This window comes from Ctenopharyngodon idella, chromosome 5, assembly GCF_019924925.1.
Source record: "Ctenopharyngodon idella isolate HZGC_01 chromosome 5, HZGC01, whole genome shotgun sequence".
NCBI classification, from domain to species: Eukaryota; Metazoa; Chordata; class Actinopteri; order Cypriniformes; family Xenocyprididae; genus Ctenopharyngodon; species Ctenopharyngodon idella.
Window position 1 is genome coordinate 17,916,529 of NC_067224.1, and position 19,243 is coordinate 17,935,771.

The 19,243-nt window shown below is 37.8% G+C and overlaps 4 protein-coding genes across 5 annotated transcripts in view; 2 read left to right on the top strand and 2 right to left on the bottom strand.

The window, feature by feature from the left end:
* Positions 1-1,244, top strand: part of ssbp2a (single stranded DNA binding protein 2a) — a 36,265-nt gene extending 35,021 nt beyond the window's left edge. For both annotated transcript variants that reach the window (XM_051893460.1, XM_051893461.1), the window contains exons 15-17: positions 26-54; positions 163-261; positions 351-1,244. In XM_051893460.1, coding sequence (XP_051749420.1) covers positions 26-54; positions 163-261; positions 351-380 — 158 coding nt within the window. In that variant the 3' untranslated portion in view covers positions 381-1,244. The remainder of the gene's footprint in view (positions 1-25; positions 55-162; positions 262-350) is intronic.
* The window catches only part of poc5 (POC5 centriolar protein homolog (Chlamydomonas)), a 703,663-nt gene that overhangs the window by 571,950 nt on the left and 112,470 nt on the right, over positions 1-19,243 (top strand). The window lies entirely within an intron of this gene.
* On the bottom strand, positions 2,888-5,522 carry f2r (coagulation factor II (thrombin) receptor). Its single transcript, XM_051893458.1, has 2 exons — positions 5,259-5,522; positions 2,888-4,481 (listed from the first exon to the last, which is right to left on the bottom strand). Exons 1-2 carry the CDS (start codon positions 5,326-5,328, stop codon positions 3,304-3,306), a joined length of 1,248 nt encoding a protein of 415 aa, XP_051749418.1. The 5' UTR covers positions 5,329-5,522; the 3' UTR covers positions 2,888-3,303.
* iqgap2 (IQ motif containing GTPase activating protein 2) overlaps positions 5,805-19,243 on the bottom strand; it is a 61,705-nt gene continuing 48,266 nt past the window's right edge. Inside the window, exons 25-38 of the mRNA XM_051893430.1 lie at positions 19,079-19,242; positions 18,643-18,867; positions 17,872-18,012; positions 17,433-17,517; positions 16,955-17,187; positions 15,027-15,159; positions 13,345-13,447; positions 12,985-13,126; positions 9,982-10,069; positions 9,659-9,871; positions 9,140-9,300; positions 8,295-8,438; positions 6,749-6,857; positions 5,805-6,614 (exon numbers count right to left, since the gene is read on the bottom strand). Of these exons, the coding sequence (XP_051749390.1) occupies positions 6,501-6,614; positions 6,749-6,857; positions 8,295-8,438; positions 9,140-9,300; positions 9,659-9,871; positions 9,982-10,069; positions 12,985-13,126; positions 13,345-13,447; positions 15,027-15,159; positions 16,955-17,187; positions 17,433-17,517; positions 17,872-18,012; positions 18,643-18,867; positions 19,079-19,242 (2,055 nt within the window). The 3' untranslated portion in view covers positions 5,805-6,500. The remainder of the gene's footprint in view (positions 6,615-6,748; positions 6,858-8,294; positions 8,439-9,139; positions 9,301-9,658; positions 9,872-9,981; positions 10,070-12,984; positions 13,127-13,344; positions 13,448-15,026; positions 15,160-16,954; positions 17,188-17,432; positions 17,518-17,871; positions 18,013-18,642; positions 18,868-19,078; position 19,243) is intronic.

The window sequence follows — 19,243 nt, forward strand, 5'->3', positions numbered from 1 at the left end:
TTTTCCTTTTCCCCCCATTCAACAGGATCTGGTGACATTGAAAGCCTCCCAAAGGTATGGGACATTTCTGTACTGTTTTGAAAGATATTTATACAGTGACGTACATTTCTCTGAAATTCATTTCTGACTGCTGTCCTCACACTTCTTTTTCACATTCATCAGAGCTCACCAGGAAACCTCAGCATGAATAATCAGCCTGGCACACCAAGAGATGACGGAGAAATGAGTGGCAACTTCCTCAACCCATTTCAGAGTGAAAGTGTATGTATGCAGAAAGCTTTTTCCATGGGATCATTTGTGTTAAATACAGCAGCAGCTGTCATTCAAAATACCTTCTTGTCTTCTTGCAGTATTCTCCAAACATGACAATGAGTGTGTGAGAGGACAGCACAGGAGTGAAACTACAAGTTTTTACCGTGTTAATTGACAAAACCGAATCTCCTCTCAGCCGGCTCTTTGGTTTTCTACTTATTTAGTCTTTGGTGAGCTATTGTGAATTACAGTGATGTCATCCTACTCCAAATCTAAACAAACTCAAGCAAGCCATGAAAGGAAGCAGAAGACATCTAGAACACGCTTTTTTCAGTATTTTTTTGTCATTCCATGGTTTATGTCTGTGTCTTGTTTGGATTCACACAGGGCTGGACATCGATCCATTTTTTTAATTCTCAAATCTTTCCACTCATTTTTTCTATGTACCTTTTTCCTTTTATATATATATATATATATATATATATATATAAACATTTTTTTCTGTTCTATGCTGCATAGCTGATACCAAGGAAGCCCTCAGTATCCCATACAAAGGTTCACCGATGATAACAGATGCAGCATAATTTACAGTTACACTGTTATGGTTGAACAGCAGATTTTTTGTTGTTGTTGTTGGAGTAATGGGTGCACATGTGGTGGTTTTCCTCAAGATTTTTCAAGGCATTCATTCAATATCTTGCTTTCACAAGTTTAAACAAGTTTTTTTAGCCTCAATGTCATGGATTTGACCAGACAACCACTACTGGCAAAATCACCTTGTAACAAACATATTGTTTTGGCAAATCACAGTCTGGCTTCATTTCCGCTGGGCTGTGGAGTAAGACAAATGTACAGTATATCCCTAAAAGCAAAAGACTGAACTTAAATTTTTAGGACTCACTTCAAGAGTTCTTGTCATGTTGGATTTGTTCTTGTAAATACAGCTATCTGTTAAGAATTTGGATATGCTGATATAAAAATCATTTTCACCATTTGTTTATATGTGTGACCTTTCTGGAAAAACCTGCACAGGCCACCATGAACATTTATATTGGTCTCTGCTGGTTTATACTGGTGTTGATCTAAAACTATGTTCTTTACTGATCAAACTGGTCAACTGATGTGCTCTTGCTGGGTAAACAATGAGCAGGATTGTGGTTAAGAAGCTTGGTGGAGACAAACCTACACACAAGTTAAAAGCACAAAATATGTTGGTGACCAGCTATTGGTAAACCTACGCTTATGAGAGTCGGTTATGTATTATAGGTACAATATCTTCTCTGACAGCATTTTAAGCTTCTCAGGCCGCCATTTCCACCCTCTTCTTGGAAATCGATGATGCATTCAAACATCCGGTAGTGTACTCCCTAGCCCTCTGTTTGAAAACGGATGGATCATAAGATAATAATTACTGATAACATGAATGTGTCATGTTGATGTTTTGCCAGCCAGCCTAAGTTTTTGATGAACGTGATAACGTGCATGAGGGGTGAATGGTTTGATTTTTGGATAATTATAAAACAGCTGGAGATGTTCGAAATTCTCTAAATATTTGCGTTTTTCATTGTGCTTGTTTACAGAATTAAAGGATTAGTTCACTTTCAAATGAAAATTACCCCAAGCTTTACTCACCCTCAAGTCATCCTAGGTGTATATGACTTTCTTTTTTCTGATGAACACAATCTGAGATATATTAATAAATATCCTGACGCATCCAAGCGATACCAACGAGTATGAGCTGAAGAAAGTTCCACATCCATCCACATAAATGTAATTCACACGACTCCGGGGGGGGTTAATAAAGTCCTTCTGAAGCGAAGTGATGCGTTTGTGAAAAAAAAAAAAAAAAAAGCAACTTAGGAAGAAAGTGTAAACTGGTGTCGCGTCAGTTAAGCTTTTTCTGTAAGTTGAATAGGGAAGGTGTAGGACGTAGCGTAAGATTTTTGAACTGCGAGAGTCTTACACTGGCGAAAGCTAGATATTTTACTTCATAACTCGTTAAATATGGATATTTTTTTGCACAAACGCATCGCTTCGCTTCAGAAGGCCTTTATTAACACCCCAGAGCCGTGTGGACTAAGTTTATGATGGATGGATTTAGATGGAGGCTTGTACTCGTTGGTATTGTTCACTGCCATTATAAAGCTCGGATGCATCAGGATATTTATTAATATAACTCTGGTTGTGTTCATCAGAAAGAAGAAAGTCCTATACACCTAGGATGGCTTGAAGGTGAGTAAAGCTTGGGGTAATTTTCATTTGAAAGTGAACTAATCCTTTAAGTTTATTTCGTGGCTTAAATAAATCAAATGTTACTTAGAGACTGACATGTTTGCCTTGTCAAAAATGTTAGGCCACATTTTAAAATCAAGTTCCCCCTCAGCAGATTTTCACAGTTGAAAAGAAATAGAAATTTTTTTTTTTTTTTAACATTATACATCTTTACTGTCATTTTCGATCAATTTATTGCATCTTTGCTGGATAAAGTATTAATGTTTCTGATCCGAAACCTTTGATCAGTATTGTATTGTAACATCTACCTGCTCCTCAAAGAAAAAAGATAAAACTACACCAGCTTCATAAAAAACAACCAGCTGGTCCCATAAGCAAGCATGCAAATTACAGTAATCAGAAATGTTAACACAAACCATTTTAATTTTAGTCTTTACAAGCATCTAATATGTACTGTAAAAATGTTTTTTGTTTTTTTTGTTTTTTATTAGCAAGAATATAGCTATTTGACATGGTCACAAATGAATACAAAAAATAAAGCAAGAATCTATACATTAGCAAAGACGTTACAAGAGCATAGAATGTGCCAATAGTCATTTGGATACAACAAATGTTATGAATAATTAAAGAGTTCCAATGAATGATGGTGCAATCAACCCCAACCATCCTAATGAGCTGGACCTAACTGAAAGTCCTTGTCCTTGGAAACCTGCTGCAGCTGGTTTTAGAAGGTCTCTCACCCTGGCCAGCTGCAAAGTTCTCAAAACCCCTCTAAAACCAGCCATCAGAACAGCCTGTTTTCTTTTTCAGCAGTGCTTCTCATGCCATCAGCTTCCTGTACTGGTTGCTCACGCTGCTTTTAAAGGTCTCTAACTTGCTTGACCTGGTGCTGCTGGTGAACTGTGCGCTCTTCTCGATGTCCGAGACCCTCTGACACTTGAGAAAGGCGAGAACCTGTTTTTGGCACTGAGACGACCCAAAGTAGTAGATGAGGGGGTCCAGACAGCAGCTGACGCTCCCGATGCACGTGGAGACCAGATACGCGGCGTAGGACTCATCGTTTTGCTTGCGAGCGAACTGCACGTAATGCGACAACAGGATGATATTTGTTGGTGTGAAGCATATGACGAAAACAGCAAAAACCGTTACCGCCATAAAAACGGCCCGCGTTTTTTTCGCGCGGTTTTCCACGTTGGCTGCGCACAAGGCTTGGATGATGCGCACGTAGCAGACGGTGCTAAAAATGAGCGGAATGAAAAAGAAAAGTGAAGAGATGATGGGGAAGAAGTACAGGTAATACTCGCGGAGGTGGTGGATGTCAAGGACGTCGTGACACGTGGTAATGCCCAGGTCAGGTAAGTGAATGGTCTGATTGGAAATCAGCAAAGGCGTCACACCGCCGATGGACAAAAGCCACATGGCGGCGCACACGACGGACGCGGTTTGAGGACTGCGCCAGGTAAGAGAGTCCATCGGGTAGACGACAGCCATAAAGCGATCCACACTAATGCACATAATCAGCAGCACAGAGCAGTACATGTTGCAGTAGAAAGCAGCCGTGACGAAACGACACATCCCAGTCCCGTATATCCAGTTATTTCCGTTTAAATTGTAGGCTATTCGAAACGGAAGCACCAGCACAAACAGAAGGTCAGCGCAGGCTAGGTTCATCATGTAAATCGCAGCCGGTTTCTTCGGTCTCACTTTGCGCACAAACATGACAAGCGCCAGCATATTTAGAGGAACGCTGATAATAAACACTATAATATATATTGTAGGGATGACAGCGGTCACCACGCGGCCTGTGAGGAAGTTGGAGGCCTCCTGAGAGATGTGATAGGCCTTTTTACCCACGTGGTGGTGGTGGTGGTCTTTTGTGGGTTTGGATGCTTGGCCAGAACTGGAGCCGCTGCCTTCGTCCTGCACGTCCAGATAATCAAAAATTGGTTCATCGGTGACGGTGAGGAAATAACCCGAAAATGTCCGAATCAGCGTTCCTGAAGAAAAAAAAAAAATTGTAAAATGTTTGGCAAATAAATCCCAACGATTTTCGTTAATGTGTGCGTCACTGTCACACTTTGGAAAACATATTCAAATAAATTATTCGTTTTTTTTTTTTTTTTTTTTTTTTTTTTTACAATTTGTTGCATTATTCATTTATTGTGACTTACTTTAATCTATTTATATATATATATATATATATATATATTAGATTAATATTTATTTATTTATGTATTTAAATATACTAATACCCCTTTAAATAAAAAACAGCCTATTTTGTAGCTTCTCTCTGCCTTGTCAGGCTATACTTTACTTTTCAAACTTATTTTATTTTATGATTATGGCATGGCATTTAAATAGAAATGTAGTTCATTACCACTCTGTCACTAGATAGTTTCAATATAAATTAAAAAATTTTTTTTTTAGTTACAGTAAAAACATTTTTACAGTTTGTTGTATTGCTATTCATTTATTGCCCCTGACTTTATTTTTAATTTTAGATTAATATTTCTTAGGCTTGTTTATATTTAAATATGCTAATATCCCTGCAAAAATTTAAAAGAAAAATTTAAATAAAAATGTAATTCATTACCATAATGATTTCAACTTTAGACCAAATAGTCTTGCCTTAAAAACAAACGGTTCAAACAAAAAATACCGAGTTAATTTCAAACTAGTGTGTGTGTACTTGGCTCCGCTTACCAAAGAACTGTAAGTTAATAAAGTCCAGTACCCTGTGTTTGTCCAGTGCAAAAAGGCTGTAAGTGTCTTACCGTTATTGGGCAGCGCAGCCGCCGATCCCTCCACAGCCAGCAGCCACATCAACACCACAATCCGCAACATCACGACTGAAAGAAATAGTGCGGTTCAAAATTTCGGTTTTTGTTCTGTTTTACGCTCTTTTCATCAAAGACTTTTCCCGAATGAGCCTATTCTTGCACGCTCTCAAAAACAGTCCTCACACATCAGGAAAGACTAGAGAGAGGATGGATTCACTCCGTCTGGCACGTGCATGTCAACGCCTACTCGTGTAACAGACACAGTGACCAGGGCTGCGTTTCAACTTAGATCACGTTTTTAGGAACTAGCCCAGGACTAGCTGATACAAATTTTAACTTAATTTGATATTTCTAAGGGTTAAGTCATTTTACAGTACATTGTATTGTTAATTTGTTTATTTCACCAAGTGCTGTTACAAGCAGAGTATGACATTGGACAGAAATAACAAAAACTAAATTTGAATTTATGCCATTAATACTGAATTTATTTGCTTGAGCTTTTGATTCAAAATACAGCATTTGAGTCATGAATAAACACTGTTTTGATGGAAGATGTATTTATTTAAAATCAATACATTAATCCTTCTCAGTACACTTTTTAAAACTGAAAATATTTGGGAATGCTCTTTTAAAAGATGCACAGTTGAGCACTTAGAAATGAAAGGCACTAGTTAATGACAGGCCTGTGAAAAGACTCCTCCAGTTTATCTTATTTAACAGCCACATGGCAGTAGTGCATTTTGAAAGTCGTTCCTCTTATTATTCCCTTGTTATACATTTTTAACATATTAAAACATTGCAGCTTTCAATACATTACTTGCCATTAAATACTTATTTCAATTATACTTGTATTTAAAAATATAATCCATACACAATTTTTAAAAAAAAATTCCAGTCATCATGAAATATTGTGAACATTTGTTTCTTTGATTGTGGCGATAAAATTTCCTTTCAGTGTACGTAAAATCAAAAGTATGCTATGTATGTACAGCTTGGCATGTATCATATCATTCTTAGAGTGGTGAGATCTCATTTTATAGTTCATTAAATATAGAAGACCTGCAAAAACAGTTGCACAAATACCCTGAATGCTCAAAGAAATTTCTTTTACAAAAACATCTAAAAACCAAAAGGCACGTTCCATTCTTTTTTGCATAATTTGCAAAGTGTAAACTAACATTGGTAGCTAGTTAATATTTCCAAGCATATTTGCACTGCATTAACTCCAAGGAATTTTCATTTTCCATAGAACTTTTTGTTCAAAAGGAAGATCAGTAGATTGACGTTGACTTTGGCCTTGTCAAACATTTTCATGACAGCTACTCCTTCATACTGAAGCTGCAACAGGTCCTGATGATAAAAACACAAGACAATTCTGTATCCATAAATGCCATTCCAAATAATAAAAGTAATATCCTGCATGCTTAAGAGAAGAAAATAAGAGCGTGTGCCTTGTGCCAGGCTCTGTGCACCTGGGAACTGACCTGGAAATGCAGTTCCACCTTCTCCATTTCAACTCCCAAAAACTTGGCCTTTATCTCAAAGTCACCCACTTCCTCACAAGGGCGAATGTCAAACATGACATTTTTTAACCTGAAATGTACAAAACACTTACTGAAGTACTGGAATAGGTGGGGCTTAAGAGTGCAAAATGACTGGTAGTGCCTGGTCAAAAAAGTATTATAAACATAATACATTCCTGAAACTTGACAACAAATTAAATGACTAAATCCCTTAGCACTAAAAGATAACATTTTAATATTAATATTCTTTTGATCTGCCTTAAGAGATAGCAAAAATAATTGGCTTGTCACTCACTGAACTTCCCTTTGGCCACCATGAGGAAGAACAAAACAGGATGGTTAACTCCTCATAATGCACTACCCACCCCCTAATGCAACACACAAACTGCTGACTGTACATTAAGGATTCTCTGAAAAAACATCTTGTGCAATATGTCCTAGCCACTGATCTGGGGTCACTTTAGATCAGGGGTGTCCAATCCTGCTCCCGGAGGGCCACTGTCCTGGGCCGCATTTCCTAAAAGCATCGTAAGCCTAAGTAGATCGTAGAACCACTGGCACCAATGGTCTTTACAATCAACATAGCTCGCAATGCTTTTGAGAAACGCATGCCGTGTCTCATTTCGAAGGCTGTGTCCTCCAGAGGTCGCATTGCATACGTCATTGAGGCTGTATCATTTCAGAAAAGTAAGTAGAACACTTTGAATGCGACCTTTGAATGTGCCCTTCTTTCGGAGGATGCATGAGGTGTATCCTTCGCTGCTGCAGATAGCCCACAATTGTTTGCGTCGCTGTTAACAACCGTCACTTATTTAAAAAAAAAAAAAAAAAAAAAAAAATGGCGGCGTCGGCAGATGTACATACAAGCGAAGATGTGTTTAAATGTAAGTAGTTTCAAGCTTGTTTTTGTTTTAAACTTTGTTCTTCTTAATATCCTCCTCCTTTGTCTCTGTAAAGCTCCTCAAGCATTAACCAAAATAAAACAAGTAAATACATTTTCTTTTCAAATTACTTTCCAAATTTATAAATAATTTTCATTCATTTAACTGTTGTGAGCGCAACGACGCTGCCGTGAACGTGTTAGCATAGCAACGTAATGCTTCCTATTTCCTTTCCTGCCCGTGTGTCCTACGAAGGACGTCTTGTTTAATTCTGGTTAAGGACACTCGGTATACTGCAGCCTTCACCGGATGCGTCCTCTGGAGGATGCAGCCTTCAAAATTAAATTAAATGAGACACAGCTACAGCCCTGCAGAGTTCAGCTCCAACCCCAATTAAACGCACCTGGACCAGCTAATCAAGGTCTTACTAGGCATACTAGAAACTTCCAGACGGGTGTGTTGAGGCAAGTTGGAGCTAAACTCTGCAGGACATTGGTCCTCCAGGAGCAGGTTTGGACACCCCCGATTAAGATATTATGTGCTTGATGGCGCAACGTAAAATTACTCATTATCAATGCAATTATTTATTAGTAATGGAAAGAAAAGAAATGATGTAAAGAACACACTGATTAGTCTGGAGGCCTTCAATCTCCAGAATGACTCCTTTCTCATGCAGTTTGGCAGCTGTGTACTTCAGGGAAGAGGCCTTGGACTTCTTAGTGCTCTTCTCTTCTTCCTTTCTGTCCAGTTTAATGGACCTTCGTGAATTCCTGGTGGTGAAACAACCATTAGTGAAATATTATATGTCATATAGGGAATGACAGTAGACACTTTCCAATTTCCACACCACTAAGTGCCTCTCTAAAGCTATTGTGTATCATTTGTTAATTGCATGATGTAGGGCAGAGGCGGAGGGGGTCAATTGTGCCACTCAATAATCATTCAAGATATTAATAAATCAAATGAGAAAATAACTTATGAAAATGTCTGAAGATCAAATAAATTAAATAAGTTAGTCATTAGGATAGATAAAAAACAAATGGGCAGTTAAGTTAAATAATAATTTAATTACATTGATAAATGAACAAATTGATATTGACAACAGATTAGTGCTGTACTGCAAATCAGCAGGAAATCAACAAAAAGGTAAAAGATAATAGAGAAAAGCAATAGCTAAATTAAAAATGCAAATATTAAATGTCATGATCACATATTAAACAACTATTTTCAGTTTTAACATTTTATATTTTCTAAATGACATTGATTTGAATATATATTGAATGTACTGCTTGATTAATTGTTTGCTAATCAAACTGTAGGCTCTTATCTATTTATTAACAAAATTAATTGCTTAATTGATGATTGATTTCTTAGTGATTATTGAGTGGTACAGACAGGCCCACATAATTATGAGCATGCTTGTGCAAAATATGAAAATTGGCCAGAGAACTTTCCATGTATCTCCACTCACTTTCTGTTGAGGTTATCCAGACACGTTTTGATGTACGTGTCATAGTAGTTGATCTGTTCTTGATAGAAAGCTGCCTTGGAATTGAGTGCAGTCAGAGTCTGCTGCAACTTCACCAATTCTGCTTTCCTCCTCTGCCTATAGCGCCGCTGGTATCGAATGTCCTGCCGCATAAAAAACAAACAACTATTTTACAAATATAGTCAGACTAAAAGACATAAACGAACAGCCTAAACCTAGTTGAAGGTGTTTATAGTACCCTGCAGTCCTAAAGGGAGCAAGATAAGCTCATCATGCCATGATTTAATATAGAAGCTCAACGGCTAAGTACCTAATCATATATCCAGAGAGTTACCCTGCAATAATTAAAGTCAAGGGCATAGCAATCATTATATGGCTTAGGAATGTCTACATTCATCCCATACACAATTATAACTTATCAATGAGCCATGCTTAATGTGCAGAGCCCAACCTCTTTTCATATAGTTCCTGCACCCCTGAATGAAGTCATTAAGGCCTGACCTTGGAGATATCATTGATGATTTCCTGGTACTTGTGTTTTGAGCTGGCCAGACCAGCCTGCTCTAGAGTTCTCAGGTTCCTGAGGATCTTCCTCTTCTTCTGCTCCAGAGGCAGCTGACGGTCTTCCAGCATTGCCTGGCTGCTCTTCAACCCTTCTGGAGTCTGAGAGTCCTGCACCACCTGACGCTCCACAAGCTTAGCGTGCTCTGCCTCCTGCAGCACAAGAGAGAGAGGGTTGAGGTTAATCAATTTAACTTAATCTGAATCTGATGGAAGACTGACCTCCATTCAGTCTTGATCATTGGGGCAAAAGCCTACTGTACCTGTGCAGCAGAGGCGGGAGTTTCTAGGATATCTGTGAGTGTCTCCCCTGGTTGAATTTTCACAACATCCACTATCAGTTTCTTTGTTCTGCAAAGTGACAGGCAAACAAAGAGGAGGATGCGCTTGTCAGGCTTATCAGAGTGTCTCAACATGTTCTGAGTTTTCTCATCTGGTAAGATACTGGTTGTCAGCAGATAATGCGATACAAAATGAGACTTGATAAAGACTGCAATATGCTGGTGACACAAGGGACGAAATGATGGCAGAATTTAAATTTTTTTAAGTTTCCCTTTAACTTACAAATGCCCAGACTTGACTTAATTTAAACTGTTTTAAAAACCATTTGATATTTTTCTTATGCTGAGCATAAAAGAGTATATGTGTCTATTGTCTAGGTGTTTTTTGTCTATAGATTCAGTCAGTGGGGTCCAATGTTGCTTTGGACCTTATTGGCATTTTTTATTGTATGGACTCAAACATTCTTTTAAATATCTTTTATGTTCCACAGAATAAAGAAAGAAAATTGTGCAGGTTTGGAACAACATGAGGGTGGGTAAATGATGATAGAATTTTCATTTTCGCTCAAACTTTAAGAATCAGTTTGTCTGGTAGTAAAAGCCTACCAAAAGTGCCTGCAAGGACACATTTGTCTCACACTGTACATACACAAACTTAATGGTTACAATAATTCATGTTTATATGGTCTGTAAACAGAAGATCATACACATCACAGGGTCCTCACAGATGTGTTTTTTTGTACGTGGAAATGGAGCAGGGTGTAAACATTTAGACAATAAGCTATGACATCACTCTTCCTGCTTCCTCCCCAAAGAAATAGATGCACCATATCGAAAGAGCCCAAAGCTATAAGACTAGCGGTTAGCACACAAGTTTAACGGAAGGCCAACAATACTGGCCAGCAAATGATAGTCAACAAATGTTTCCTTTTGAGTTTTATTACACATTTCAAGTACTTGATAACCTCTGTTCTTAAGGCCTGTTCACAATACATGACCAAAAGCGTGACTCTTATTGGTTGGGCAGTTTTCTTTGCAGTGTGATGTAAAAGAGATTAGAACACCTCTTCATAAAAAAAAAATCTGTTCCATTGATGGCATTCATGTTCATATGTGTCTAAACAGACACATTAAAGGTATGGGGTAGGCAATTTCGGAGCGGCTAGCAATAGCAAGCTAGCTTTGAAAGCATTAGATCCCACCCTCCTTTCAGAGCGCTCTCCAAAGCCAAGCCTAATCCAAAACACATGAATGCGCAGGTTGCGCACAGCTAGAGCAGATAATAGCTAGAGCAGTAATTTAACACAGTCATAAGAGACGCCGTTATTAATTTATATCTCAAAGCACAAAACATTACAATAATAATGAATGTAAACAACTTACAGAGCTCTTACTTGTACCTCCTCATTGCTGCAGATTCATTTTGCCATTTATAGAGTTGACACGCATAATTACGCACAAGTACGTGCTGAAGTGCAGAAATGTCAATCACTCATCACTGTAACCTCATTATGTCCTATAACTTTCGCTGTAATGTTATTTACCTGACCATAAGTTGATGAAAGTTTATTATTCATGTCTTCTCGGGTCCATTCGGGAATAAACATTTATTTTAAATTTCCCGAGACCCGAGGTCAATAATACTGAACCTGACCTGTGTTAGAGGCACTCGTCGAAGTTTTGGACCCGAACCCGCTCGGGTCGGACCTCGGGTTTTCGGAATCCAAGTGGAGCTGTGAAGACCTCTAGTGCGTGGAGGTATGGAAATACATATGTTGACAGGCAGGTAAGACATATCAGACCAAATGCAATGATTGGACAAACATTTTTTGGTTCTGAGACTTCCACAGATGATATATGTACTTTTTTTTTTTTTTTTTCTTAAATATTTAGACCACTTCTATTATTGATTGCTGTCAGGATGTGAAGAGAGTTTCAACCTGAATAACAAAAGTGTTTATGAAAAAAATTGCATACCCTACCTTTAAAGGGTTAGTTCACCCAAAAATGAAAATAATGTAATTTATTAGTCACCCTCATGTCGTTCCACACCCGTAAGACCTTCATTCATCTTCGGAACACAAATTAAGATATTTTTTGATTAAATCCGATGGCTCAGTGAGGCCTGCATTCTCAGCAATGACATTTCCTCTCTCAAGATCCATAAAGCTACTAAAAACATATTTAAAACAGATCATACGAGTTCAGTAGTTCTACCTTAATATTATAACATGACGAGAATACTTTTTGTGCGCCAAAAAAACAAAATAACGACTTTTCAACGATATAGTGATGGGCCGATTTCAAAACGCTGCTTCGGAGCTTTGCGAATCGAATCAGTGACTCGGAGCGCCAAAGTCAGGTGATTTCAGCAGTTTAGCCATTTGAGAGGAGATCCGAGTCACTGATTCGATTCGTAAAGCTCCGAAGCAGCATTTTGAAATCGGCCCATCACTATATTGTTGAAAAGTCGTTATTTTGTTTTTTTGGCGCACAAAAAGTATTCTCGTCATGTTATAATATTAAGGTAGAACCACTGAACTCACATGAACTAATTTTAAATATGTTTTTAGTACCTTTATGGATCTTGAAAGAGGAAAATCAAAATATCTTAATTTGTGTTCCGAAGATGAACGAAGGTCGTACGGGTGTAGAATAAATGACATAATTTTCATTTTTGGGTGAACTAACCCTTTAACATTCAAATTAAAATGTTTGCCGCACCGCATTTTCACGCTGAATCGTCTTGGTGTGAACAGGCCTTTATTTAATGATAATTACACAAAGCCAGTCAAGAGGCCCATTTTAGAAGTGGAAAAGATAAAACTGTCCACCAAACCACTTCCTCCCATGGGTCAGCAGAGATATGAAGACAGGAAATGAAGACAGTGAAGAAAAGTTGAGTGTGGGAAGAGAGATATTTATATGTGAGGACATTTCACATATTAAGGCAGTTGAAGAAGAGATGATTACTTCCTCACTTACTTTGTCATTAGTCCCTTCATGTCTTTGTCATCTCCATCCAGCAGCTCAAACTTGTTGGTGAGGGTAAGGGAGATCTCTGTTTTGGCCAGCTGACTCAGTGAGTTCTCCTTGTTGGGGTCATTTGTGTCCACAGCTCCTTCACCTGAGTGTAAAAGTGTTTTACTTTCATTATTGTGTAACTTCTGACAGACAGAATTTCTGTCATTTTCAAATAATCAGCTGTCAGTGAGTGAAAATTGATCTAGACTAACACAAAACATCAAATCAATCTTCATGTCATCTAGGTGGATAATACTGGTAATGTCTGAGAGGTGCTGATGAAATTATGAAATTATGTGTTTGTATTTGTTATAATTTTACCAAGTAGAGACTCGATGTCAGGAACTTCCCCCAGATCCTTCAGGAGTTCATGCAGAAGATCACTGTGATCAGGAGCAATAGCTTCCTTATGTTCCAACACCAACTAGAAGACCAAAAAAAAAAAAACATTAATTGTCAGCTACAACTAATCTGTATAGACTACAAAACGATACAAAACTTCTAGACAACATATCACAATTTCAAAATTGACCCTGGATCAAGTTAAAAGTCCTACTGCAATTATTATAACTATTACTGTGATATCTACTTAAGATGAGGGTAAAATTATATAAAAAAATCTTCTAATGCTCTTTATTCTGAGAACAAGAAAATATTTATGTCAAATATATATTCAAATGTTATATTAAAATATGTCAAAATTACATTCCTGTAGCTCAAACAGCAGAGCATGGCGCTAACAATGTCATGGTCATGGGTTTGATTCCCAAGGAATGCTTGAAAAAAAAAGTGCGCCTTGAAATACAATGCAAGTCACTTTGAATAAAATAAAAAGTTGAAAATGTAAAGACTCTGATGTCCCCTGTCTCCAAATGTATGATCCATTTCATACATCATTCATGATACACACATTTTTTTTAATAGAATCTGCAACATAAAGAGGATGAGGTATTTATTTCCAATCCATCTCATTGTCTTACAATTTGGCAGAGAAAACAGGTCAACACCCAACTGTAGGAGTGGATTTGAAGGGACAATTCAGACAATGTCTTCTTTGTATAACTCCTAAATATCTGTTTTGAACTTCTCAAATCACAGAATATCTCTGGTTCAATAAAATATATATTACAGCCATAACAGCTTAAAATGGACATCACATCTCTTAGTTTATGTGTTGCACCCTTGAAAACATACAGAAATGTCAGTCCAAACAGAAAGAATGTAGGCGTTTGGCTGAGTTTGGAAAAGTATGCAGGCTCTATTTATTATGTCTGCACAGGTCATGATGTCACTTCCTCACACATATGGATCAAATTGAGCCGCTCCTCAGTAGATTCCTCTCATGACTCAAAGGTGGCTAATGATAGTTAATCACAATGAGTTGCAGATCTAAAAAAAAAAGCATTTGACTTCACATTCCGGTTAACGCACCTACAGATAAAGTAAATGTTGATGTGTGTAAATTAGAGTCTCTTTTATATGCCCAGCAATAAAAGATAAAAGAAGAGGTAATCTCTTCCATTGAATAATGGGCTCACAGCTGTAATCCAAACCTCTTTGTTCAAGTTGGCTTGAAATGAAAACTCACCGTATCTCTTTTCTAAATGCAAGTTATAGATCTTATTGTGGATGGTTAATCCATGCATGTTTCATTTTTTTTTTTAAAAAGTTTTGACTTTGTAATGTTTAATCTAAAGGTCATAACTAGGTCTTCCAGGATTTCTACAGTCATTTAGTCTGCTTAAACCCCACCCCTGCAAGCTTTCATTCATCTGCTTCCACTTTTGAGTGTAACACCCACATCTCAAAATCCGATCAAGAACTGATGCATAAAAACCAAGTCACACCCTACATTTTTTCTTTTTCAACAATCTATTACACTCGGATGTGTTACAATATGGAAGAAAAAAATCTGTTGCTACTTTCGTTTCATTGCAACTTCAAAAAAAAAAAAAAAAAGAGGTTTCTATTGAATTCTCAGTTGGTTATGTTGTATGACTTACAGAGTGTGTGTTGATGATCTCCTCAATAGAGATGTAGATGACAGGTTTGCTGAGTGTCACCATGTCAGAGTACTCGTCCACGTTAAACTTCTCCTCTGGAGCTGGAACGTCACAAGCTGCCTGGAAGAAGCCCCTGAAAACAAAAACAAACAAACAAACAAAAAAACATGCCCAGATTAGTGTAACTTCGCCGATTTTCAACGGACCTCGGACTTATGTAAATAAACAATGTTTACTTGTTCTCCATGTTACCTGCACTGAGAAATTAACATTTATTTGCCAGCAAAAGACTTTTGATAGCTCCAGGGCTTTTGTGAAAACTACAGATTGTACTTCTGCATTCTGCCCACCCACAAACAGTCGGGTCAACAAGGGGGTTATGTACAGAGCAGTTATTGTAAAGGTAGGTTTATCACTGAAAATTGTCTACTCTTTAAACAGCATTATAGTAAAAATGGAACACTATGGATAGCTTTCTTACCTGTTCGCGACAGTGTTTTGCTTCGTAAGGTTGGGGCAGAACTGACAGAAAAGCAGTTTCTTTCAGTTTTTCCCCTCCATTTGGCCTAAAAGACTGTGTTCGTGGCCATCCAGTTTGAAATGTTGACTACAAACACAGGTTTTTCAGATTTCCATTGCGGCATTCTCTCTGTATTCTTAGCACCCTACAACGCACTGGATCCTTCACTGGAAACCCAAGTAACCCACTACCTCTAAACGTCTACACTTTGAATTCTTGCACCCGGAACAATACAAGTCAACACCATTACGACTAAAAGTTAGCTAAGAAGTATTTCCTACTAAAGCAAGGCAGTTTGACTCTGGTAAGCGTATCCATAGCAGACTGGTGGGAGTGGCCTTGGACAGCAACATGCCCAATGCATTATGGGTGTTGAAGTTTTCCTACCTATTTGGCAAAAGGGAAGACAACAGTCCTTTTCTCTAGTCAGGTAGCGCTGACCTCAAAAATTTCTACTGCATAGGCAGTCAAGTTTTATTGAAATTCCATTTTGCCAGTGGTGAAGCACCCCTTTAAATCTGTGGATTTCTTTGTGATTTTAGTGGAAAATCTGTGGATTTCTGTAGAACTAATACTACTGAAAACTCCATCAAATTAGCCAAAATATTTAAGACACAAATATGTAGGAAACATGGGAGTGTGGAACCTGTTCATATTATGTGAAAATCTGTTTTTAAATGCAAAACAAGATGTTTGAACCAAATGCATAATCAATGTACAATGCAAAGTATGCTTGAATGAAAAGGTCACATGTTGTCATAAACTGCAATAATCCAGCTCAAGTGTAAACTACCAGGTCCATCACAGACATGCCATCAGGCAGAACTGCTGAGAATCAGAGAGGAAAAGAAATCAGCAGGGAGTTTCCAGTAAGCATGACTCACCAGCATGGGAATGAGGGGCTTTGGGCAAAAGGTCATTTAGCACTTCCAGCTGCCCCACATAAGCACACACACTAATATGTCTGAAGTGGTGACATACGTCCCTCCTCACTGCTGATGCCTTACTTTCTTACAAAAACACTTCCTCACCTTTAACCTCAATTTCCATATATACTTAGCCTGTCCTGACCCTCAAACATGTCTGATTGTTTAAAATCTTTTGTTCTACTCAACAGTTTCTACATAAAATATTTGTTTCTATCAGAAGAAAACAACTTTGGACCCTACTGACTTTCATTGCATGGACAAAACACACTGAGATATTATTCAAAATATCTTCTTTTATGTTCCACAGAAGAAAGTAAGTCATACAATTTTGGAACGACAGGTTGAGTAAATGATGACAGAATTGGCATTTTTGGGTGACCTATCCCTTTAAGTATTTGATTCTTCCCCATAGTAATAGTGTTTTTTGTAACCCTAGACAAACTAAACCTCAAACTAATAAAGTGCTCTGTTCTCCTCACCTGAACCTTTGATAGGTCTGGGAGATGTAGCTGTTCATGGGGGTGAGGTGATCGCTCTCGTCCTCAAACAGCTTGTTGGCAGCTGCATGCTGTAGCATCTTAGCCACTGACGCCAGGTTCCTCCTCTGCTCCGTGTGCACCTGACCTCCGGCCGTCATGTCAATGATGTCAAAGCCATCTGGAGCCACGATGGCAGGATTCATGTAACGGTAATAGAGCAAAGTCCCTACAATCTGTGGGAAGAAGGTGGCGCTATTCAAACTGAACTTATTTCACATTATTTTTCTGGGTTCTTGAGACGCTGACTCCACAAAATGTGATTTAGTTAATCTTTAATCTATTGTGGTTCATGTGTCAGGCAATTATAGCTACATTTCAAGTATGAAAGGAGCTTTGCAGGCAGGACCCAGTGAATACATATTTTAAAAGAAACATTTGTATGGATACACGAGTACCACTAAAATTTTCAACATCTGACCTTTAATAATTCATCCTCTGTGGCGTCAGGGAATTTCTCATGAAGCGTGTCCTTTAGAACTTTAGCAATATATCTCATGCCGTAACTGCATGCAAAAGAAAACAAACATCAAATAATGCAAAACAATAATCAGAGATCAGCAGTAGAATAAAAAATATTAGGCCATACCTTAAAATAATGAGAGGTTAGTAATGCATGAGCAAAACAGCACACAACGCTGATTATGTATTGAAAATATATCTTGTTTTGGGCGGACTCTATGTTTTCAACTACTGTGCTGCCCCCTGGTGCACAATGACACTGTAAAGTTATACTGTATAAAAGAATCCTTCATAATACAAGAGGTATATTTGACAAACATAACAGGCAAAATAAAAATGAACTGCATGAAGCATAACTGAACATCTGTTTGAAAGGCTGCGATGGTCTTTGTTCTTACGGGATGTTTTCCAGCGATGACATGATAGACCCGAGCACTTTGTCTGTGACAGTACGGAGCACCTGATTGGAGGATTCCAGTTTGGCTCTCACTTCCTCGTGTGACAGAGCCTGCTCTGATGTGACCTCATATGGCAGCTTACTATGAAGTAAAGTTCAACAACAGTAGTAAAAAACAATTAAATAAAAAAGTAAAGTAATAGAAAGTGGGGGTCGGTATAAGATATGCTATTTTTAGTGAATTTGAAAGACGTCTTTCTGCATTTATATGATCAACCATACAGTAAAAACAGTAATATAGTGAAATATTACAACTTAAAACAACTGTTTTCTATCTGAATATATTTTAAAATGTAATTGATTCTTGTAAATGGTAATGCAAAAGCTGAATTTTCAGCAGTCACTACTCCAGTATTCAGTCACATGATCCTTCAGAAATCATTCCAATATGCTGATTCAGTTCAAAAGAATTTATTTGATATATAACAATGTAAATGCATTTACTGTTACTTTTGATCAATTAAATGCATCTTTGTTGAATAAAAGCATACATTTCTTGCATATACTTATATTTATCATATATATATATATATATATATGTATATGTGGTCGTTTTTTATTGTTACAATTTATAAATAATATGGGGGAAAAAATGTAAATATGCTAGCAAAGATGGAGGGGAAATGGATGTGAGAAAGTGTAAATGAGAGTGTGTGTGTAATATATGTGTGATGAAAAAATATGCATATGGATTGAGTGTGCGTGTATGAACCTGGCTTCTCCTGTAGCGGTCTCTAGCTGATTAACCCAGGCTTTGTAGATGTCTACAGGGTTAGTGTTGATGCCCAGGTTTTTGTCCTCAATGATCTCTTTAACCACTGGTCCAAGCAGCTGCCTGAGGGCGTTCTGTCCACGAGCACCACGGTAAAAGCTCAGAACCATTTTAATGACTGTAGGGTTCCCTGTCACTATTTCCTGGATATGATCCACCTTAGATCTGCCAGAGATGACAGCAAAGTTACAATGATATTTGCCATACTGTATATTATAAAGCAAAACTATACACATTGTATCAGAGACATTTGATTCACGTTTGAGAAAATAATTATGAATTGAGATATATTAGTCTCTCCGAAACAATGTTTGTTTTTGAATGCTCAAGCTAACAAATAGTATTCTATATCTCCGTCTCAGTCTATATATCTTACTTGATCTCCTCTCGCAGCGCTGACTCAAAAAGCTTGAGCAGCAAGTACTCTTCCCGCTGGTTAGAGGCATAGTTATACAGCGTGAAGATCACAGTGTCCATGAACTTGGTGGATTTGTTCTGGGGCATCTGGAAGATTAGCTTGGCCAGGTACGAAGGATTAGTC

Bases quoted from the DNA above. Each gene is read 5' to 3' on its own strand.
- f2r (XM_051893458.1), bottom strand. From the start codon at position 5,328: ATGTTGCGGATTGTGGTGTTGATGTGGCTGCTGGCTGTGGAGGGATCG. The intron at 4,482-5,258 runs GTAAGACACTTA...TTTTTTCTTCAG, and splicing joins GGCTGCGCTGCCCAATAACG to GAACGCTGATTCGGACATTT.